Raw genomic sequence first — 25,073 nt, forward strand, 5'->3', positions numbered from 1 at the left:
TAAATGTCTTGAAGTATTTGGTTTTAAATATACTTGAGTACCAAAAGTATAAATCATTTCAAATTCCTTATATTAAGCAAACCAGATGGCACAATTTTTTTGTTTTTTAATTGAATAATTTACAAACAAAGCACGTGTGTTTAGTAAGTCCGCCAGAGGCAGTAGGGATGACCAGGAATGTTCTCTTGATAACTGTGTGAATTGGACCATTTTCCTGTTCTGCTAGCCATTCAAAATTTAACGAGTACATTTGGATGTCAGGGAAAATGTATGGAGTATAAAGTACATTATTTTCTTCAAGATTTAAAAAAATTTAACCTTTATTTAACTAGGCAAGTCAGTTAAGAACAAATTCTTATTTATAATGACGGCCTACCCCGGCCAAACCCGGACGACGCTGTGCCAATTGTGCGCCGCCCTATGGGACTCCCAATCACAGTCGGATGTGATGCAGCCTGGATTTGAACCAGGGACTGCAGTGACACCTCTTGCACTGAGATGTCTGAGACCGCTGCGCCACTCGGGATCCCTCAAATTATTTTTACTTTACACCACTGGGTGGGGGATGGACAATTGGGAGGGTTGTAACAACTTCACCTACACAATGATGTATACTTATAAAATGTAATTTTTATAACCTACACATTCCCTTTGGAGCTAACTAAGAGATACTGTTCATGCTTGGGAATGCATCTGACAAAAGCGTAAGCGAATCACATAGCCAGTGGGTGCACATGCAATCATGGCATGACCCAACACCAAACACACACACACACACACACACACACACACACACACACACACACACACACACACACACACACACACACACACACACACACACACACACACACACACACACACACACACACACACACACACACACACACACACACACACACACACACACACACACTAGCTGCAATGAGAAGATGAGTTAAGGATTGCTTCAGCTTACCATTTTTCCACTCGACTGGTAAGCATGCAAAGAGAAACACACCAGAGAAGATTCAGTTACACATGCACACGACCACACATGCAGATTCAAAAGAATGGTTAGATTGGTGGAAAATGCACACGGCAGTATTATAAATTACCTTTATTTCATTTACATGTTCTTCAGAGCATAGGCTTGCACAATGCATACAGATCTGACACTTTAATGCATTACACATGAGCTCGCTTATCTGAAATTACCGTCACCGCAATTCTACCTCAAGGACACCATTTGTAAACTTTGCTAAGATATTGCAGAACCTGGGCTGAGCGTGTCCCTTCAGCAGGCTGTTGAAGGAAATTGTGCGTCCCTCGTTTTAAAGTGCTCAACGCTGCTGCCTACCTTCTTCATGTCCCTGTTGTTCATGGGGTCGTCAGACATTTTGTACGACTGCAGCTCAATGATCTCCTTCAGTTCATAGCAGTAGCCTTTCCGCTTGCACACTATGACCACTTTATCAAACAGGAATATGTACCTTGGGAAAAGAAGCGTAAAACACCTGTTAGAGCTGTTCTCCATTACTAAGTCTGTTTATGACCTCATTCGAGTACCACACATTCAGTAAGTCTGGCTTTCATAGCGAAGCTTGACTACTCACCGGTCCTGCTTTGTTCGGTTGACTATGGAGGACACCTTGAGCTCTCCATCTATCTTTGGTCTGCCATACTCCTCCAGTTTGACCTGCTGCTTAGGCCACATACACATGCCAGTGTTAATCTGATGCTGTACATCTCTGGTTTCCCCAGTGGTAAATAAGAGAGGTAGTATAAACAGTAGGTATGGATGAGAGCAGCACACTGTTGTCTACTTTACTCAATGTCATTAATTATTCATCTAACCTGGTTAAATCTCATTGAATTAAGTTTGCCATCGCCCAAGGCACTGAACTGACTTATGATATATTAAACATCAAGATGTCCAAATGGGAAATGTGAGTGTCATTTAATTCTGCTACCATAACATTGACATTCATGAGTATTTCACCTCTGACCGTATGACCCCCTTCAGAATGTGTCATTAGATCTGACAGTTATATCTTGTCCGGGATACAATGGGCATACAGACGTACAGACATATCTGAAGTAGCAGCCTGTGGCTCTCTATCCCTAAGGCTTCACTTAAAACACATATTAAGGCCATTAAAAGCCAGCTGCTGTTCGACTTAACACTGCCTTGTGCGACACACTTTAGTTTGGGATTCGTGGAGACTTAAAAAGCCTGCCTGCTCACGCTCTGGGAGAATAAATGATTTATTAGAGACATGATAATTGCAGATGAGTGGGACAGGTAAAGCGAGGGATGAGGTAAGCAGAGAGAGAGAGAGAGAGAGAGAGAGAGAGAGAGAGAGAGAGAGAGAGAGAGAGAGAGAGAGAGAGAGAGAGAGAGAGAGAGAGAGAGAGAGAGAGAGAGAGAGAGAGAGAGAGAGAGAGAGAGAGAGAGAGAGAGAGAGAGAGAGAGAGAGAGAGAGAGAGAGAGAGAGAGAGAGAGAGAGAGAGAGAGAGAGAGAGAGAGAGAGAGAGAGAGAGAGAGAGAGAGAGAGAGAGAGAGAGAGAGAGAGAGGAAATGTTCCAGGCTGTCCACCGAGAGATGTTGAGGAACGTGTTGGGGCCAGAGGGACGGGCATTTGATGCTCAATAAATCTCAAAAGGGTTCAAAATTCCTTATCGATGAAACATCAGTGCCGATTGTAGAAAAGTCATTTACAGCAATCAGAGTTACTTACAAGGTTTTCGATGGAGTTCTGGAATTCACTAATCTTCTTCAAGGTTTCATTGTCTCTCTTCACTTCATTGATGTACATAGCCAGGTCCTTCAGAGACAGAGATGCATTTCTTTACACCAGTACATCTGAACAACATCTATTATATCTTGCCCGAGTTAGAGCTACAATAGAACTTTTTTCCCTATGCTCCCAAGCATTCTTCTGAATGAATAGAAAAATGTCATCAATGATCATATCCGGAATAACGTCACAAACGTGCACGTGCACACACACACACACACACACACACACACACACACACACACACACACACACACACACACACACACACACACACACACACACACACACACACACACACACACACACACACACACACACACACACACACACACACACACACACACACACACACACCTGCATGGCCTCCAACGCCTCCTTGAGCTGCTGTCTCTCAGGTCGGTCAGTTGAATGACTCACCAGCTCCTGTAAGAGAATGTTACATTCCATCAGTGGAGCACACTATACACCAAAATACACCACAGACTCCACAAAACATTGACATAACTCAGTATGACAGCCACAGACCGCGGAGAGAAACAGATCAACTCCCTGTAAGTTACACTCATGTAACTTGTAGGAACTCTCACTAAACATCGTCACCTCAAAATGTGTTTTACTGCATAAATACAGTGAATACTTTATGAGAAAATCTGTGCGTTTTTCAAAAAAATATGAATGCTGCTGCAAACAATGAGGGTTATTTTAGGCCAGTACACATCTATTCTCTCTGCCTCTCAGAGGCACGGCACTAGTGGAACATATGTACATACACAGCATGTGATCTTACAACTGACACATTCAGCTGGACTTCATGCTTCAGCAGTTTTTAGGAGCGTGGGGAGATAATATGAGAGTGATGGTGTAAGATGAGTCTGTTGGTGAGTTGAGGCCTGCTGGCTGCTTCATTGAAGACAGAATGATTTGCTACAGTATATTATGAGCTGTGTACTGTGTAATTCTGACAAAGACCAGATATGTCTTCATCACAGTGGAATCTGCAACACCCAGGTCATGAAGTTAAGATGCTAAAGCTTACACACACATACACATATACACACATACACACACACACACACACACACACACACACACACACAGCCACATCAGTTGAACGCCCTGAGGCCACAGCATATTAATCCTTTACCACAAAGCTATGGGAAGCAGTGAAATGGGCTGCATGTAATACGATTATAGCATGGCTGATTTGAACACAGTTTCTCTTCTCTTCAAGTCCTGCAGGCCATTCAGCCAGTCAGTCAGTCAGTCATTCCAGTCTGAGTTGAAAAACCACTCACTGCAGTCCAACCATCATCACCTGCCATGCACTCTGCTCACCTCTACTATCTCCATACCCACATCACCGTCTAAACCCACCTCATTCATTATTGAGCTGACTAGTTAATTCATTGTGTTTTGAATCAGACAGCCTGACCAGCTTGTTTTTACTAACGTGACTACTATGGGTTCCTGGAAGAAGGCTCCGTTGGGTCTCTGTGTGTACCGGCCACACAGTCTGCATGTTTAATCCATGTGGGTGTTCATAGGGACCCAGAGACACAGGGCCTTGTAGAGGAATGGGATGAGGGGGAAACAGAGGGACACCAAGATGTGTACTGAGTGCACCTGTGGAACGGTCATTAAGACACTAACAGCTTACAGACGGTAGGCAATTAAGAGGCATTTCTATTGACTCTGAAAAACACCAAAAGAAAGAAACACAGGGTCCCTGCTCATCTGCGTGAACGTGCCTTAGGCATGCTGCAAGGAGTCATGAGGACTGCAGATGTGGCCAGGGCAATAAATTGCAATGTCCGTTCTGTGAGACGCCTAAAACAGCACTACAGGGAGACAGGACGGACAGCTGATCGTCCTCGCAGTGGCAGAACACGTGTAACAACACCTGCACAGGATCGGTACATCTGAACATCACACCTGCGGGACAGATACAGGATGGCAACAACAACTGCCCGAGTTACACCAGGAATGCACAATCCCTCCATCATTGCTCAGACTGTTCGCAATAGGCTGAGAGAGGCTTGTAGGCCTGTTGTAAGGCAGGTCCTCACCAGACATCACCAGCAACAACGTCGCCTATGGGCACAAACCCACCGTCACTGGACCAGACAGGACTGGCAAAAAGTGCTCTTCACTGACGAGTCGCGGTTTTGTCTCACCAGGGGTGATGGTCGGATTTGTGTTTATCGTCAAAGGAATGAGCGTTACACCGATGCCTGTACTCTGGAGCGGGATCGATTTGGAGGTGAAGGGTCCGTCATGGTCTGGGGCGGTGTGTCACAGCATCATCGGACTGAGCTTGTTGTCATTGCAGGCAATCTCAACGCTGTGCGTTACAGGGAAGACATCCTCCTCCGTCATGTGGTACCCTTCCTGCAGGCTCATCCTGACATGACCCTCCAACATGACAATGCCACCAGCCATACTGCTCGTTCTGTGCATGATTTCCTGCAAAACAGGAATGTCAGTGTTCTGCCATTGGCAGCAAAGAGCCCGGATCTCAATCCCATTGAGCACGTCTGGGACCTGTTGGATCGGAGGGTGAGAAATGTCCAGGATCTTGCAGGTGCATTGGTGGAAGAGTGGGGTAACATCTCACAGCAATAACTGGCAAATCTGGTGCCTATACCCAATAAGTGAGGAGGAGATGCACTGCAGTACTTAATGCAGCTGGTGGCCACACCATATTCTGACTGTTACTTTTGATTTTGACCCCCCCTTTGTTCAGGTACACATTATTCAAGTTCTGTTAGTCACATGTCACATTTGCGATGCACCTTACCTTAAGTAGGAGGTGGTACTTGAGAACCCGCTGCATGGGCACTACCAGCAGGTCCTGGAGCTTGAACTTGCCCTCTTGCACCTTCATAGTGCACTCCTACAACAACAACAAGAAACATCATACATTTCACAGTTCATAACTACAGCAGCAGCCAAAGTGTACACATTCTGATACAAAAGTGTAATTTCAAACTATCACTACACCACTTTGCTACAGTTGTGCCTTCCAACAACAGTATCAACAGCTTATTAAAAGGTATCAAATCCCTGTCTGTCCTTACCCCTTAGTGAACATCTACATCAGGACATTCATACTGATATGGATATTCCTTTACTGTATGAGTAATAAAGAACACATTCGTCCCTCTGTCTGAATAATAGCCATAACAATCTCCTTTTTTATTAAGAAAAACAACAAGCCATACAGCTGCATTGTAATGCATTGAGGCAGACCATGAGCCATCGTAACCCAGTAGATGCTCAATGCTGTCTTCTGCTCTACACAAAGAAATGATTCACTGGGATTATCAGACCTGATGTCTCTCTCTCTCACCTGAATGGATGACTCTGATCCTTATCCAATTTAAAAGCCACATTGCTGTGTGTGTGTGTGTGTGTGTGAGAGAGAGAGAGAGAGAACACTCTCACGTACACACACAGTTAGAATGAGCAGGAAGAAACTACTACAATGTACCCAATTTCAAAGGTTTTAACCATCTCCCAGACCCAATCTCAGGCCTTCCCCCTATCCTGCACCCTAGTCTACCCTAATCCCCCTTCACCACAGAGATATCCTTCTCCTATCATCAGTAACTACCCTTCCTCTATCATCACTTCTGACTTGGTTTGGGTCCAGTTTGCTACAGAGAAGTTACTATGTCCCTAACACAGACAGAGTTCTCTATGTCCTCTCTCCGATGCTCGCTTCCAGCCAGGGCATTTTAACATCCTGTAATATGTGTATTAACTGTAATATGTGTGTTTAGGGCTGACCGGGAAGTACATGTCCCTCAGAGGGCAGTTGGACACTGTACAGTACTGTTCTGTAGACTTCTGCTCCTCACAGTTAAGAGTGTATCACTGTGTTAGGACATCTCCAGGCGTCCGTACTGGGACCTAGAGACCTGCCTTCTACTTACAGTGCATTCGGAAAGTATTCAGACCCCTTGACCCCAAAAAGTTAAATATTGTTTTCATCAGACCAGATAATCTTGTTTCTCATAGTCTGAGAGTCCTTTAGATGCCTTTTGGCAAACTACTTGATGTGCAAGTAGAAATACTGGTGTGCAAAAGAGCAGAACAGTAAATAAAAACAATATGGGGATGAGGTAGGTAGATTGGGTGGGCTATTTACAGATGGGCTATGTACAGCTGCAGCGATCGGTTAGATGATCAGATAGCTGATGTTTAAAGTTAGTGAGGGAAATATAAGTCTCCAGCTTCAGCGATTTTTGCAATTCGTTCGGGTCATTGGCAGCAGAGAACTGGAAGGAAAGGCGGCCAAAGGACGTGTTGGCTTTGGGGATGGCCAGTGAAATATACTTGCTAGAGCGCGTGCTACGGGTGGGTGTTGTTATCGTGACCAGTGAGCCGAAGTCGAGGAGCGGTAGGATAGTCAGTTTTACAAGGGTATGTTTGGCTGCGTGAGTGAAGGAGGCTTTGTTGCGAAATAGGGAGCCGATTCTAGATTTTATTTTGGATTGGAGATGTTTAATATGAGTCTGGATGGAGAGTTTACAGTCTAGCCAGACACCTAGGTATTTGTAGTTGTCCACATATTCTAAGTCAGAACCGTCCAGAGTAGTAAGTCGCTCTGGATAAGAGCGTCTGCTAAATGACTTAAATGTAAATGTAAATGTAGTGATGCTAGTCGGGCGGGCGGGTGTGGGCAGAGAACGGTTGAAAAGCATTCATTTGATTTTACTAGCGTTTAAGAGCAGTTGGAGACCACGGAAGGAGTGTTGTATGGCATTGAAGCTTGTTTGGAGGTTAGTTAACACAGTTTCCAAGAAAGGGCCAGATGTATACAGAATGGTGTCGTCTGCGTAGAGGTGGATCAGGGAATCACCCGCAGCAAGAGTGACATTGTTGATATATACAGAGAAAAGAGTCAGCCCGAGAATTGAACCCTGTGGTACCCCCATAAAGACTGCCAGAGGTCCGGACAACAGGCCCTCCGATTTGACACACTGAACACTGTCTGAGAAGTAGTTGGTGAACCAGGCGAGGCAGTCATTTGAGAAACCAAGGCTATTAGGTCTGCCAATAAGAATACGGTGATTGACAGAGTCGAAAGCCTTGGCCAGGTCGATGAAGACGGCTGCACAGTACTGTCTTTTATCGATGGCGTTTATGATATCGTTTAGTACCTTGAGCGTGGCAGAGATGCACCCGTGACCAGCTCGGAATCCGGATTGCACAGTGGAGAAGGTACGGTGGGATTCGAAACGGTCAGTGATCTGTTTATTGACTTGGCTTTTGAAGACTTTAGAAAGGCAGGGCAGGATGGATATCGGTCTATAACCGTTCGGGTCTAGAGTGTCACCTCCTTTGAAGAGGGGGATGACCGCGGCAGCTTTTAGATTGATGGCAAAACATGTATTTAATCCATTTTAGAATAAGGCTGTAATGTAACAAAATGTGGAAAAGGGAATCCACTGTAAGCTACAGTACTAGAGCTGGGTCAACCCAGCAGCATGGCTTGGCCAGCAGTGGGCCACGATTTGGGCTAGCTGGGGATTCCAGGTTTATCAGATCTTTCACTGCAGACCATTGCTGTTTGTCCAACTGCAGTACAGTAGCTTTAGATGGAAGCCAAACTATTATAGTAAGATGTCATGATTCAAAACACCATGGCTGGTTGTGAATCAACTTTGCGCCAATGTTGAGCAGATGCCAGATGGGTGGTAAGGGAGGGGGAGGGATATATGTGTGTGTATGGTTACTGTACCTCGACTTTCATCTTAACGTCCTCCCGCGTGGCGATGAGCTCATCCAGTATCTTCTGGGCATTCTCCATGTGGCTGCAGTACTGGCCGTAGATCAACAATCTGTATATCAACACATTACATCACTGTATTATTACTAGCATACACTGAGTGTACAAAACATTAGGAACACCTGCTCTTTCCATGACAGACTGACTGACCAGGTGAATCCAGGTGAAAGCTATGATCCCTTATTGATGTCACCTGTTAAATCCACGTCAATCAGTGTAGATGAAGGGGAGGAGACAGGTTAAAGAAGGATTGTTAAGCCTTAAGACAATTGAGACATGGACTGCATATGTGTGCCATTCAGAGCGTGAATGGACAAGACAAAATATTTAAGTGCCTTTGAACGGGGTATGGTAGTAGGTGCCAGGCACACCGGTTTGTGTCAAGAACTGCAACGCTGCTGGGTTTTTCACGTTCAACAATTTCCCATGTGTATCAAGAGCATTGGAGTCAACATGGGCCAGCATCCCTATGGAACAATTTCGACTCTTTGTAGACCATGCGCTTAAGAATTGAGGCTGTTCTGAGGGCAAAAGGGGGTGCATCTCAATATTAGGAAGGCGTTCTTAATATTTTGTACACTCAGTGTATATTCTATTATAGGGTTCCTGCAAAGGGTTCCCAATATCAAAGTACACAGATCATCATATAGCAATATGCTGTTGACTCTTAGGACCAGTTCATTACCCAATAACCCATTGGGCACTTGACACTAAGGAGGAGTAAGCCATACTAATAGCTTTATATTAAACATAATTACAACAGTATTAAACAGTTCAGTGGGTGACCCATTTGCCACCATAGGCGGCAGATGTAAAATGAACATATGAATAGATTTCATATGGACATGACTACTGTATATATGAATATATTGTATTAATAAGTAATACATTAACTCGAAACCCAGGGCAAATCTTTTGAAGAATACACGCCTCTACCCAATAAGTCATAATCATAGTATAACCACAGTACACTAATGAAAGATAGTGATTATAATAAATTGCTTTGAAGAGTTCTCAGGCAGAGAGCCTATTAATTTGAGCCAGTGAGGATATGAAGGGCACATTCACAACGGGCCCCTGACACAGATCACTTCATCTTGGAACTAGTTCAAAGTTATCTTGACTAGAGGATGGCACCACGCGTGGCACAGATTCCTCTCTCTTATTTTTCAAAGTAGGGCATTGTCACGACTGGCAGTGCCAAACCCCTCTGACGCTTTTGGCAAAGTCTCTTAATCTTCAGCAGACCCGAGTTTGCATTTCTAAAGTATAAGGATGTCTCTGACAGATCCTTGACAGAGACGAGAGCACTGCTCCAGAGAGCTGGGAGATGTCTCCAAAACTCAGCAAGAGAGCAGGAGCACAGTATGGCAGAAAAAGCACATTTCTCTTAGAAAATCTCTTAAAACATAGTTGAGTTTCTTCTTCTTTCAATTCAATTACTACAATAATTCACTAAGCTTTTTAACATTTCACAACTCTTCACTTAATCTTGAAGTTAGAGCATAAGTCACTAACAGAGTGCTTTGATAACAGTCACTACCCCAGCTCTCAAAACTAAACTCATCTCCTTTTCTAAGCCTCTTACATGGACAAACCCACTAACTGAACACCTGCAGACTGCACAAACCCCATTACGATGCTAACCAATTTATATGACCTCTGCCTACTGTACATTCATAATATGACTAGATCCCCATCGGTAGGGATGAGTCCTCCAGTGGCCAACTATCCGGATGGCTCTCTCCATCCCTAAACCCCATTAATGACTGGCCTAGACTGACCTCCACTGTGAAGCTCCCTGGCTGGGTCTGGTCCAAAGACAACGTGGTCTGGGGCTAACAAGGACCTGATTAGGGCCTGATCCACAGCCAGGGAGATCACTCCTCTCCTTAAGGAGGGGAATTTGATTAAGATGAATGGCTGCCTTGCTCAATTATGAGCCAGGCAGGCAGCGGCAGTCAGATTCAGCAGCAGGCAGCACCATACCGAGGGTACAGGGCAGGTGTCAGCCACGCGCTTTAATAACACGTGTCACAGACTTAATTGAACATGAAGGTCTTATTTTACGAGGCCATTTCAGGAGCGGGATGTTTAAGATGGAGCGACTGGTGGGGAAAGTGATATTGTGATCAGATTATGAGGCAATGGATTAGACACAAGGTTTTGAATCCTTATCGATTGGTTATATTACAACATGGCAATATACAGGGTATATTTATATGTAACAATGGATAAAGGAAGAGCGAGTGAGATGACACAAACAAACATTCAGACAGAAAGAGCAGACAGAGATAAAAGAGAGAGAGACAGACAGAGAGCAGGAGAGATTGGGGGAAAAAGATGGCACGAGAAAACAGAGAAATAAAAAGACAAAATAAGAGAAAGGGTAGGCTACATGAGAGAGAAAGAGCTCAGCTGGATGGGATTCGGCAGTGTTCACTGAATGGTTCCATGTAGCCTGTGTAGTGTGTGTGCCTGAGGGTCCGCTTTCTGAAGCTCCTCCACCACCACTAAAAACACTCCAAAACCAGGCAGAAGTCTGTGGTGTTGACAGACAAGGACACAGGGAGGAGGTGAACAGGGGCCATCCTAACAGACCAATTTGTCCCCTGTTCAGTGACAGGCCTCAGCATGGGACACAGGGCCTGCTCTGATACTGACACAGCAGAGAGGACGTGTCACAGTGTTAATGCTAATACTTACAGACCCCTCTAATAACAGGCTTTCGTGTTCCTCCAGCTCTAAAGGAAATTCTTTGTTCTCCTCCCATAGACAACCAGTGGAACAAAGGGTATGATTACACACACACATGTACAAAGCCACATGTACACACACGTAAGCACACGCAGTGGAGTCAGACATAATTAACCCCTGAGACACTGACAAGCACAGCCTCCTCTCCTGATGTCTGGACACATCACACTGGGAGACTTGTGATGTTATGCTCCCCTAGGAACCAGCTATATCTCCTTCTATCACTCCTTCTGTCTTTCCCTTTGAAGTAATGTTTAATTCCTCTTCTCTCTCCCTCTCACAGTGTAGCGTGCTGGCTTCTTTCAGTCAAGAAGTAAATTGATTCTGTGAAACGTTACTCATATTGATTCTGTGAATTGTTACTTATAATGATTCTGTGAAACGTTACTCATAATGATTCTGTGAAACGTTACTCATATTGATTCTGTGAAACGTTACTCATATTGATTCTGTGAAACGTTACTCATAATGATTCTGTGAAACGTTACTCATATTGATTCTGTGAAACGTTACTCATAATGATTCTGTGAAACGTTACTCATATTGATTCTGTGAAACGTTACTCATATTGATTCTGTGAAAAGTTACTCATATTGATTCTGTGAAACGTTACTCATAATGATTCTGTGAAACGGTACTCATATTGATTCTGTGAAACGTTACTCATATTGATTCTGTGAAACGTTACTCATAATGATTCTGTGAAACGTTACTCATATTGATTCTGTGAAACGTTACTCATAATGATTCTGTGAAACGTTACTCATATTGATTCTGTGAAACGTTACTCATATTGATTCTGTGAAAAGTTACTCATATTGATTCTGTGAAACGTTACTCATATTGATTCTGTGAAACGTTACTCATAATGATTCTGTGAAACGTTACTCATAATGATTCTGTGAAACGTTACTCATAATGATTCTGTGAAACGTTACTCATAATGATTCTGTGAAACGTTACTCGTAATGATTCTGTGAAACGTTACTCATAATGATGCTGTGAAACGTTACTCATAATGATGCTGTGAAACGTTACTCGTAATGATGCTGTGAAACGTTACTCGTAATAATTCTGTGAAACGTTACTCATAATGATGCTGTGAAACGTTACTCGTAATGATTCTGTGAAACGTTACTCATAATGATTCTGTGAAACGTTACTCATAATATGATTCTGTGAAACGTTACTCATAATATGATTCTGTGAAACGTTACTCATAAGCTGACCCTAAAACCTCACGTCATACAAAAGGAGTAGCGATACTGATCCAAGAGCAGGATGACTCACAGGACTGACTGGTAAAACAATAGGGGACACCACCATGAAAAACAAACCTCAACACCACAGAAACACCATTGACTGTACAGACGACTGGCCATGGAGCCAGTCCCATCATTACTGTACATGGCCTTTACATCTCTCTGAGCTACATAAACTATACTCTATATGCATCATTGGATTAAATGAATCTAATGAGAGTCCTGCTAACGAAACTGTGTTCTAATATCATGTGGAGTGGATGATGATGATGAGTCAATGTTAGGATTCTATATTAGAGACAGTCGACAGCATGGAACAAGTCCCCCTCTAGGATGCTAAAGCAGCACTCTGCCTATACGACGGCTTCTGCTAGGCCCTTGACGAGCATGACATGTCATGTGGAAAAGGTGTTGAAGTGAATCGAAAAAAGTCCTGATTCACGTGGCTCGGGGTAGCGGCGTGCCTGTCAAGACATGTTCTAGCCCATATCTCCTACCGCGTTGTGACAACGGCAAGAGACAAACAGTCTAGGGGTGCATTCATATGCCCATAGTTCAGTACAGTTCAACACCATCATCCCGGAAACCCTAGACCCACTCCAATTCGCATACCGCCCCAACAGATCCACAGATGACATACTCTCAATTGCACTGCACACTGCCCTTTCCCACCTGGACAAAAATAACACTTATGTGAGAATGCTGTTCATTGAATACAGCTCAGCGTTAAACACTATAGTGCCCACAAAGCTCATCACTAAGCTAAAGATCCTGGGACTGAACACCTCCCTCTGCAACTGGATCCTGGACTTCCTGATGGGCCGCCCCCCCAGGTGGTACAGGTAGGCAACAACACATCTGCCTCACTGATCCTCAACACGGGGGCCCCTCAGGGGTGCGTGCTCAGTCCCCTCCTGTACACCCTGTTCACCCACAACTGCGTGGCCAAGCACGACTCCAACACCATCATTAAGTTTGCTGACGACACAACGGTGGTAGGCCTGATCACCGACAACAATGAGACAGCCTATAGGGAGGAGGTCCGAGACCTGGCAGTGTGATGCCAGGACAACAACCTTTCCCTCAATGTGACCAAGACAAAGGAGCTGATCTTGGACTACAGGAAAAGGAGGGCCGAACACAACCCCATTAACATCGACGGGGCTGTAGTGGATCGGGTCGAGAGCTTCAAGTTCCTTGGTGCCCACATCACCAACAAAATATCATGGTCCAAACACACCAAGACAGTCGTGAAGAGGACACGACAACACCTATTCAGTGCGTAGTCCATATGGTCCAGTACATCACTGGGGTCAAACTTCCTGCCATCCAGGACCTCTATACTAGGCGGTGTCAGAGGAAGGCCACAAAAATTGTCAAAGACTCCAGTCACCCAAGTCATAGACTGTTCTCTCTGCTACCGCATGGCAAGCGGTACCGGAGCAAAATGCTCGACCAACCTGTACCCCGCACATTGACTCTGTACCGGTACCCCGTGTATATAGCCTTGTTATTGTTTGTTTACTGTGTTCATTTTTTTACTTTAATTTATTTAGTAAATATTTAAAAAACTCTATGTTCTTAAAACGTCATTGTTGGTTAGTTAAGTAAGCATTTCACAGTAAGGTCTACACCTGTTGTATTCAGCACATGACAAATACAATTTCATAAAATTTGATTTGATTTCATGTAGTTTACAGAAGTTCATTCAGGAAGACTGGTCTGAAGGCTCGTTTAACTTCATCCATAACATAATTCACTTTGTTTCCAAATCTATGGGCATAGTGGTAATGAATAAAAACGTATCAGCACAGCGTTTCGTTTCTTCTACTCTTTCCTATTGGCCATGTGTGGAACGCCATTCACCTATTTACCTTGTAGACTATAAACTGGGCACAAAAATGCAATTCCCTCACGCAAGTGGGACCATTTTCAGACGCTCAAATTCTGGGAGTCATGAGCCCAGGCCTGTCCAGCCATGAGCTCCTCCAACTGTCTAATATTAATGTGCTTGACTCATCTCTGCAACTCCCAGACGACGGGGTCGAAGAGGTTGTTTCTCCCAAAGGGAGGAAAAAGTTCCAGAAATTGGCTTTGCCAGCAAGGGGGAAAACTCTAAGATGGCTGTCTCTGGGCTGTCTCTGTCTCTGCTGCAGCGTTCACCGCGGCTACCTCCACCCGGGCCGCTCTTGCTGCCACAACCAACGACCCTGTATATCTTTAAAACCTCAGATAAGAGGCTACAGCGTATCCTTTCCATCGCAGAGTTTGTGCTAGCATTGAGCATTTGCCACAATGTGTTGTGCTTAATGTTTCCCCCCAGGAGAAGAGAGCTTGATAAATTACATAAATTAAGATTTGCTGCCGTGTTTAGCCGTCATCCCATGTTGATACATAATATTATTCCATTTCAGCTATCAGATCTAGTTTATCGTAAATGCTCCTTGTATGCATACTCCCAAGGCTATTCATGGGGTACACTCAACCATTTGTTAAACAATATGTTGTCTTGTGTCATAAAGTTTTTTTTGCAGGGAGCGCACAGAGTTATTTCCAAATATGGCTATTGTCTGCAGGGACACGGGCACATATGCTACTGGTAGTGGGTTATAAGTATAATTCATGACTATTCTATATTTATCTGACGATACTCATTGTCACTTAATTCTTAAGTTCTGCAAGCAATGAATATACATCATTATTATAATATAGCTTTCATTGTAGTGGCTATCGTGCCTGCACAAATCAATCAAATGTCAGTGTCATATGTACAGGATAGACGTGGAGTAGGCTTCCCAGTTCAATGAATAACTTCACTCATCATAGGTCTATGTATATATTTGTCATGTCATATTGATCTAGCACACGTTTGCAGTCTAAGGTTTCTATTTGGTTTCAGGTGTATAGCCCGCAGGCTTACCCTTTCCCCTTAACGTGTTGAACTGTTTTCACTCCCTCACTATCACTCTCTTCTCTCGAATCATTATATTAAAATGTATGGAACTCCATATAACACTGGTGTGTCTTTCATGGTCGTGCCCTGCCTGGCTGTGAGAACTCCCGTGTACTGGTCTACACAGGCTGGTTGCTGCTGTTTACAGCTATATGATTGCATAGGAGCGGACTGGAACTAAGGTGAACCCAAAAGCAGCTTGTCAAACGGCCACACCGACACTCCATTACCAGCAATCATGGATTGGTATCGTAGGAAAAAGAGGGCCGAATAGGCCCCCATTAACATCGACGGGGCTGTAGTTGAGCGGGTCGAGAGTTTCAAGTTCCTTGGTGTCCACATCACCAACAAACTATCATGGTCCAAACACACCAAGACAATCGTGAAGAGGGCACAACAAAAACATTTCCCCTCAGGAAACTGAAAAGATTTGGCATGGGTCCCCAGATCCTCAAAAGGTTCTACAGCTGCACCATCGAGAGCATCCTGACCAGTTGCATCACCGCCTGGTATGGCAACTGCTCGGCATCTAACCGTAAGGCGCAACAGAGGGTAGGCCCAGTACATCACTGGGGCCAAGCTTCCTGCCATCCAGGACCTATATAATAGGCGGTGTCAGAGGAAAGCCCCTAAAATTGTCAGAGACTCCAGTCACCCAAGTCATAGACTGTTTTCTCTGCTACAGTACCACATGGCAAACGGTACCAGAGCGTCAAGTCTAGGACCAAAAATCTCCTTAACAGCTTCTACGCTGTTATTAGCTATGCATAGTCACTTCACCCCTACCTACATGTACAAATTACCTCAACTAACCTGTACCCCCGCACACTGACTCGGTACCAGTACCCCCTGTATATAGCCTCATTATTTTAATTTGATTGTGTTATTTTTTATAGTTTTATTTGGTAAATATTTGGTAAACATATTGTTAACCAACTGTGCAGTTAAAAAAAGAGTTAAGGTCATGTAAGTAAGCATTTCACGATCTACACTTGTATTCGGCGCATGTGACAAATCAAGTTTGATTTGATTTGATTTATAATAATCAGAGACAACATGTTTCCTATAGTCTGTAAGCATATTCATTCATATTTTACATTATAAAGTTGGCTTACATGCATAATTGTAGCATTCTTCCTTCACAAGTAGTGCTTTGCCATTTCACAGTCATTTTATCAATTGAGTCTTCAGTGATAAAAAAAAACAAATACTTCAACCATGCTTTATGAACTCAGTAGACCTAGGCCTTTAACTTTCCGTCCTCTAGGCATTTTCATTTCATTTGTATTTTATCTCGTCATAAACAAAATGTCTTCTGCAATAACTTGATATGTTAAGTCAGTCCTTGCAATCAGTTCTATCTCGAATAATGGTTATATTCTCCAGCCTACCAGCAGCAAACCTAGTAGCAAGGTGGTCATTAACATCTGGCGCCAAGGATCTTCCCTCAGAGACGTGGCCATTCCCCAAACTATTTAATAAAATGTCATATTGCATTCCATCTTTTTGTTCATTCAGTTAAGCCTGTACTCGATTGAACTAGAGAGGGTGCAAGAGAAAGGGAGAGAGAGAGGGAGAGCTATTTAGAGGGAAAGCGAGTCGGGAGTAAAGTCGGAAGATGGACGTAAAAAAAAGCATGTGGGGGAAACAACCCCTAAACTCCACAGTCGCTTAAGACTGAGCTCTTCTGTGGAAGGGAGGGACACTTTCCATCAGTGACATGTAAACGTTCTCTTTAAATTCCTCTCTCACTTCCGGACGGTGCTATCACCCCTGCTGCCGCTACACCAGCTCTCTCTTTATGGGAACGCTGCCATCCATGTTATTTCAGAGAAAACACAATTTGGAGTAACTGTTCCCCTGGCCTTCACCCCCACCTCTGTAGCGAGTCTGCATCCGCATCTGGCTGGAGCATCAGGCCAGAGAGGAAATCTCCTAGCAAAGCAGAAGTGACAGGCTGCAGAGAGAGGTAATATTGTCTGACACGTGGCATTGGGACCCCCTCACCTTCACTGAACACATTCAGCACACAGCAAATGGAAGGGAACACAGTGGGAGCCCTCTGGTACAACAGCTCTCTGCTGGTCTCTAAGTACATATTACAGGGTTATCAGGGGTGCGGATTACTCCGGAAATGAGTTTGGGGTTTGGGAAAGTGGCAAGCCCTCCTATGTAATGTATGGTGAACCAGCAGGGGAGCCTCTTATAAAAAAGTAGGCTGCCTTCCTTGAGCTGGAACGATAAAAACGAAAATGATCAACACCAACCAAACCGACCACTTATCTTGGTGATATCGTTGAAGTGAAGTTTGAAAATAATAATATGGTTGGTTGATTGTTGATGGGACGATTGACACCTACAACATTTAAATGAGTAGTAGTAATAGTTTAAAAAATAACAGGGGTGCACAATAATGTTAAGCGTATTGTTCAATGTATTGTTATCGTGATAATTCAGTCAATTTATCATGATAGGGATTTCCTCTAAAGTACATTCAAAACTGTCATCAAGTCTTAACACGTTTTAGAGAAGGTGCCATTAGCCACACTGACATTTTCAGCATGGCATTCACTGGACACAGCAATGACAACATGAGAAGCTTTTCATTCATTTTTCAAAGAGACGAAAAAGCTGGTGTATTGTTGCAAAGGTCAATGGGACTTACAAGCGGAGATAACAACATTAATTAAACGAAGCCGGGTCCTCAGAACCAATCGACGAGGGGCTTTGATGAGAATGGATCCATCTGAGTGGTGCCAAATCCCCTAGTCACTGGGCTCTGTTACTGGTTAAAGAGCCACCCATAATGAAACAACGGGAGATTGTCTGTCAATCATCTCCTGAATACCAAAGGCAGCTTTGCCCAAAACACCCTCCTGTTCAGCATTCAGCAGAATGTCACAGAAGGTAAATATTAACATTCCCTGTCGTTGACATCTTTCAATGCTCTGATGATGGGAAGGTGGGAGGAAATAGCTTTTTAGCGTATTGCAGTGCAGAGAAGTTCAACATTCTACAAGTCACAAATCCCCTAGTCACTGGGCTCTGTTACTGGTTAAAGAGCCACCCATAATGAAACAACGGGAGATTGTCTGTCAATCATCTCCTGAATACCAAAGGCAGCTTTGCCCAAAACACCCTCCTGTTCCGCATTCAGCAGAATGTCACAGAAGGTAAATATTAACATTCCCTGTCGTTGACATCTTTCAATGCTCTGATGATGGGAAGGTGGGAGGAAATAGCTTTTTAGCGTATTGCAGTGCAGAGACGTTCAACATTCTACAAGTCACAACTCTAATCCTACCCATCATAGTAATGTTAAAGCCAGAGTTGTAGTAGCATCAGCTGGCAGACCATGTGGTGGCACATGATTAGGCCACGGGCCATAACTAGGAGATGTGCAGTGACCTAAAAGCCCTTGCTTCGCTCTGGTTGTAGTGTAGTTGCGCAGTAGGTGTATTAAAGTCTATGGTACAGTAAGGGCTAAGCATGCTTTAGCCTAGCGAGAGAGAGAGTTGAAGAGATATAAGGACAGCTCAATCAGAGGGGGGACTTTGTGTTAGGGGAGGAGGTGAGGGAGAGATTGGGATAGAGAGTGTCGTCACGCTAGCTCTGTGTGGTGTGATGCAGCTCTCCAGGTCCCCCAAGCAGCCCTGCAACGAGCCAATTACCTACACAATCTGACAAACAAACTATGTAGCGCAGATGCGGTCTGTTTGGAATGGGGAGATAGGACGCAAGCATACACCCCCCCCCCCCCCCTTACCGGTTATGTACTATAGTCAGATCACCATCCACAGTGTAAACACAAACATGCTCATCCACAGATTAACACAAGCATGCAATCACTCACACACAAATATATTTTACGAGGTTTGGCTCCAGCTCCATGTGAATCCTAAAATGAGGCTGAATCAGGACTAACATTCCTGGAGGGCTGTCGTGGCTGTATCCTGTCATTACCAGACCAGGCCTATCATTACCATTACCTAAAGAGTAAAGTAGCACAGCACAGCGGGAAGCACATAACCACTCCAAACGCATGCAAATCATCACCCACAATACTGTACTGCAGCTGGGGTGTTCAACAGCTCTGACCGCCTTCTCTTCTATACACTAATGTGCTTTCATGAATCCCTAGTAGATTACAGGAATCCATTTCAACAGCCTACACAGATCGCAGAACATTTAGAGCGTGCTCTCTGAACTAGTAATTGTTTATTATCATTATAACAGTGTTACAGACCCAGTCAGCTCTTTGCTTATATGAGTTTTAATTGATCCATTCTGTTTAACACTAATCAAATCAAATGTTATTTGTCACATGCGCCGAATACAACAGGTGTAGACCTTACAGTGAAATGCTTACTTACAAGCCCTTAACCAACAATGCAGATCTAAGAAAATCCCCCCAAAAGTCAAAGATAAAAATAACAAGTAGTTAAAGAGCAGCAGTAAAATATCAATAGCGAGGCTATATACAGGGGGTACCGGTACAGAATCAATGTGCGGGAGGCTTGAAGCTCTCAACTTGCTCCACTACAGCCGCGTTGATGAGAATGGGGGAGTGCTCGGTCCTCCTTTCCTGTATTCCACAATCATCTCCTTTGTCTTGATCATGTTGAGGGAGAGGTTGTTGTCCTTGCACCACACGGTCAGGTCTCATCATTGTCGGTGATCAGGCCTACCGCCGTTGTGTCATCAGCAAACTTAATTATGGTGTTGGAGTCGTGCCTGGCCGTGCAGTCATGAGTGAACAGGGAGTACAGGAGGGGACTGAGCACGTGTTGAGGATCAGCATGGCGGATGTGTTGTTACCTACCCTTACCACCTGGTGGGGGCCCGTCATAAAGTCCAGGATCCAGTTTCAGAGGGAGGTGTTTAGTTCCAGGGTCCTTAGCTTAGTGATGAGCTTTGAGGGCACTATGGTGTTGAACGCTGAGCTGTAGTCAATGAATAGCATTCTCACATAGGTGTTCCTTCTGTCCAGGTGGGAAAGGGCAGTGTGGAGTGCAATGGAGATTGCATCATCTGTGGATCTGTTGGTGTAGTATGCAAATTGGAGTGGGTCTAGGGTTTCTGGGATAATGTTGTTGATATGGGGCCTCCCGGGTGGCGCAGTGGTCTAGGGCACTGCATCGCAGCGCTAGCTGTGCCACCAGAGACTGTGGGTTCGCGCCCAGGCTCTGTCGCAGCCGGCCGCGCCCGGGAGGTCCGTGGGGCGACGCACAATTGGCCTAGCGTCGTCCGGGTTAGGGAGGGTTTGGCCGGTAGGGATATCCTTGTCTCATCGCGCACTAGCGACTCCTGTGGCGGGCCGGGCGCAGTGTGCACTAACCAAGGTAGCTAGGTGCACAGTGTTTCCTCCGACACATTGGTGCGGCTGGCTTCCGGGTTGGAGGCGCGCTGTGTTAATTAAGAAGCAGTGCGGCTTGGTTGGGTTGTGTTTCGGAGGACGCATGGCTTTCGACCTTCGTCTCTCCCGAGCCCGTACGGGAGTTGTAGCGATGAGACAAGATAGTAATTAGTAACAATTGGATACCATGAAATTGGGGAGAAAAGGGGGGTAAAATAAAAAATAAAAAATGTTGTTGATATGAGCCATGACCAGCCTTTCAAAGCATTTCATGGCTACAGACGTGAGTGCTACGGGTCGGTAGTCATTTAGGCAGGTTACCTTAGTGTTCTTGAGCACAGGGACTATGGTGGTCTGCTTGAAACATGTTGGTTTTAAAGACTCAGACAGGGAGAGGTTGAAAATGTCAGTGAAGATACTTGCCAGTTGGTCAGCGCATGTTCTGAGTACACGTCCTGGTAATCCGTCTGCCCCAGAAGCCTTCTTAATGTTGACCTGTTTAAAGGTCTTACTCACATCGGCTGCGGAGAGCGTGATCACACTGTCGTCCAGAACAGCTGATGCTCTCATGCATGTTTCAGTGTTACTTGCCTCGAAGCGAGTATATAAGATATTTAGCTCGTCTGGTAGGCTTGTGTCACTGGGCAGCTTTCTGCTGTGCTTCCCTTCGTAGTCTGTAATAGTTTGCAAGCCCTGCCACATCCGACGAGCGTCGGAGCAGTTTAGTACGATTCGATCTTAGTCCTATATTGATGCTTTGCCTGTTTGATGGTTCGTCGGAAGGCATAGCAGGATTTCTTATAAGCTTCCGGGTTAGAGTCCCGCTCCTTGAAAGCGACAGCTCAACCCTTTAGCTCAGTGAGTATGTTGCCTGTAATCCATGGCTTCTGGTTGGGGTATGTACGTACAGTCACTGTGGGGACAACGTCCTCAACGCACTTATTGATAAAGCCAGTGACTGATGTGGTGTACTCCTCAAAGCCATCGGAAGAACCCCAGAACATATTCGAGTTTATGCTAGCAAAACAGTCCTGTAGTTGAGCATCTGCTTCATCTGACCACTTTTTTATTGAAAGAGTCACTGGTTAATTTTTGCTTGTAAGCAGGAATCAGGAGGATAGAGTTATGGTCACATTTGCCAAATGGAGGGTTGAGGGAGAGCTTTGTACGCGTTTCTGTGTGTGGAGTAAAGGTGATCTAGAATTGTTTTCCCTTTGGTTGCACATCTACCATGCTGATAGATATGAGGTAAAACTGATTTAAGTTTCCCTGCATTAAAGTCCCCGGCCACTAGGAGCGCCACCTCTGGATGAGCGTTTCCCTGTTTGCTTATAGCGGAATACAGCTCATTGAGTGAGGTTTTAGTGCCAGCCTCGGTCTGTGGTGGTATGTAGACAGCTACGAAAAATACAGATAAAAACTCTCTGATAGTGTGGTCTAAAGCTTATCATGAGATACTCTACCTCAGGCGAGCAAAACCCTGAGACTTTCTTAAATATCGTGCACCAGCTATTGTTTACAAATATGCATAGGGCCCCGCCCCGTTTCTTACCAGAGGCTGCTGTTCTGTCCTGCCGATAGAGCGTATAACCCGCCAGCTGTATGTTCCTAATGTCGTCGTTCAGTCACGACTCGGTGAAACACAAGATATTACCGTTTTTAATGTCTCGTTGGTAGGATATACGTGCTTTCAGTTCGTCCCATTTATTTTCCAGCGATTGAACGTTAGCTAGCAGAACGGAGGGCAAGGGCAGATTATCCACTCGTCACCTGATCCTCACAAGGCATCCTGATCTCTTTCTGCAAAACCTACGTTTCCTTTTCCAGCGAATCGCGGGGATCTGGGCTTGGTCGGGTGTCCGTAGTATATATCCCTGGCGTCTGACTCATTGAAGAAGAACTCCTCATCTAGTTTGAGGTGAGTAATCCCAGTTGTGATGTTCAGAAGCTATTTTCGGTCATAAGAGACGGTAGCAGCAACATAATGTACAAAACAAGTCACGAACGTGAAAAAACTAACAAAATAGTATGGTTGGTTAAGAGCCGATAAGACGGCAGCCCTACCCTCCGGCGTCATCTTTAATAATCCCATCTATCCTCTGCGTTATCCTGAAATCCTGCATCTAAATCCAACTGCATGCACACAGGGCCACACACGGAATACTATCTCAAACATGCACGCACACATACACACAGCTCCCGAGGTCACTAACCTTTCCTTGAAGTCTACGAAGATCTTCCCCAGACCGTTGCCTCCGCTCACCATGTTGAGGTCGATGGCCCTCAGCAGAGCAAAGTGGACTTTAATCACATCCTGTATGGGGTACAGCACAACCATAGTCAGCATGGGTCACACTAACACGTCATCTCCATCACCTCCATCAGCTCCACACTGACACTACGATTACACTCATCAGCACTCACCTCGAGATTTACAAAGATGGACTCCATGTCTGGTGGACTGAGAACTTGCTTCAAAGGGATCATATAATTCTGTAGAATAGCAAAACAGTACAATTGAGAAGTTAAAAGAACTTGCATGGCAATATACAGTAGGCCTAAAGTACAAACATCATTGACTGAACCTGTTGACGTTGTAAACAAATCGGTAGCAGTGTTAAGTTGTATATTAAAAAGCAGTTCAATCCAATAGCATGTGCTGGGGGCGCCCAGGAAAATCGATCATAAAATAGGTTTCACTATAATGTGTTGCTGCTCGGTGTTAGTAGCTTAATCATTATCTTGTATACACGTGTACCCATTTGTTTGAAGTGCCCATGACGTGCTGTGAGTACCAACCACTGATTATGTTCACTGGCACAAACCTTCCCTGTTGTTTGAGTAATATTATTGTATGCTTGTCACATTACATAATCTTAATGATAACAAATAGATCCATTAAAATGTAATGAACATATGATGGCTTTATTAACCTCAACTCAATCAAGCCCAAACGACTCCTCTGATTATAAGAAGGTGATTCTGGTTTAATTGCATGTTTGTCTGGCTCAGCAAACACAAACACACCCTTAGTCTAATGGATCCAGTGGAGTGGATCATGTCTAACTGTCCATCAAATTGAGAATAATCTATTTTTCATCATGGAGAAGCTGCTGTTTTACCGCTGACATCATTTACAACCCTAGGTGAATTGTGTGTGCGTGTGTGTCTCTGTGTGTGTGTGTGTCTGTTTACACATAGAGCCCTGGAGATCAGTCTCTTCCCATGGGACTGTGCCAATAATAAGCCTATCGATCTGCTCCACAGACATTTGTCCTCTCCAATGAACCTGCCAATAGCTGACATTTCCACACCGCTCCCTGCCTGAGGCCTGACACAGGAGACGTGACAAAACACACCTACCCTAGCAGCGAGCTACATTCAACACTGTCAGCCAGCCACCCACTGCACACACACACATACGTAGATACATGTACGTACATAAACGTAAGTACACACACACACATACACTTTTCCGTAGCTAAGTCCCTCACCCACCTTCTCAATGTCCTCCAGCGTCTTGTAGTACTTGGCCTCAGTCTCCTGGATCTCCACTAAGCAGCAGTTTCTCTTGTCGTCTTCTGTCATGCCCATTTTCTGTGGAGGTAATTAACGACAGGAAAAGTGATGCTGTGATGTCATTATGTCATTACACGTCCCTGACAAGGCTGTTCATGTGTCTGATTGTCAAATGATGGGTGTCAAACATGTTATTTAGACATGCAAGGTCATTATTACCAATCATATGGCTTGATGTATGTTATAAAACTGTACTGTATAAATAGTGTACACGCTGCTTATTTGTACTATTTTCTACATTGTAGACATCAAAACTATGAAATAACCAGTGATGTAAAGTACTTAAGTAAAAAATACGTAAGTAGTTTTTGGGGGTATCTGTACTTTACTTTTTATATTTTTGACAACTTTTACTTTTACTTCACTACATTCCAAAAGAAAATATTGTACTCTTTACTCCATAAATTTTCCCTGACAACCCAAAGTACTTGTTACATTTTGAATGCTTAGCAAGAGAGGAAAATTTAGAAATTCACACACTTATCAAGAGAACACGTGGTCATCCCTACTGCCTATAGTGTGGCAGACTCACTAAACAGAAATGTATCTTTTGTAAATAATGTCTGAGTGTTAGAGCGTGACCCTGGCC

At 44.3% G+C, this 25,073-nt stretch overlaps 1 protein-coding gene across 15 annotated transcripts in view; it reads right to left on the minus strand.

Moving 5' to 3' along the window:
• Positions 1-25,073, minus strand: part of LOC139543941 (guanine nucleotide exchange factor VAV2-like) — a 241,336-nt gene that overhangs the window by 10,021 nt on the left and 206,242 nt on the right. For 7 of the 15 annotated variants that reach the window (XM_071350509.1, XM_071350506.1, XM_071350503.1 and 4 more), the window contains 10 exons: positions 24,404-24,502; positions 23,330-23,398; positions 23,119-23,219; positions 8,530-8,629; positions 5,581-5,676; positions 3,138-3,206; positions 2,721-2,807; positions 1,596-1,684; positions 1,340-1,472; positions 959-973 (listed from right to left, as the gene is read on the minus strand). In XM_071350509.1, the coding sequence (XP_071206610.1) occupies positions 959-973; positions 1,340-1,472; positions 1,596-1,684; positions 2,721-2,807; positions 3,138-3,206; positions 5,581-5,676; positions 8,530-8,629; positions 23,119-23,219; positions 23,330-23,398; positions 24,404-24,502 (858 nt within the window). The remainder of the gene's footprint in view (positions 1-958; positions 974-1,339; positions 1,473-1,595; positions 1,685-2,720; positions 2,808-3,137; positions 3,207-5,580; positions 5,677-8,529; positions 8,630-23,118; positions 23,220-23,329; positions 23,399-24,403; positions 24,503-25,073) is intronic. The other 8 variants (XM_071350511.1, XM_071350516.1, XM_071350512.1 and 5 more) reach the window with 3 other exon arrangements.

The sequence above is a fragment of the Salvelinus alpinus genome, chromosome 18 (assembly GCF_045679555.1).
Source record: "Salvelinus alpinus chromosome 18, SLU_Salpinus.1, whole genome shotgun sequence".
NCBI lineage: Eukaryota > Metazoa > Chordata > Actinopteri > Salmoniformes > Salmonidae > Salvelinus > Salvelinus alpinus.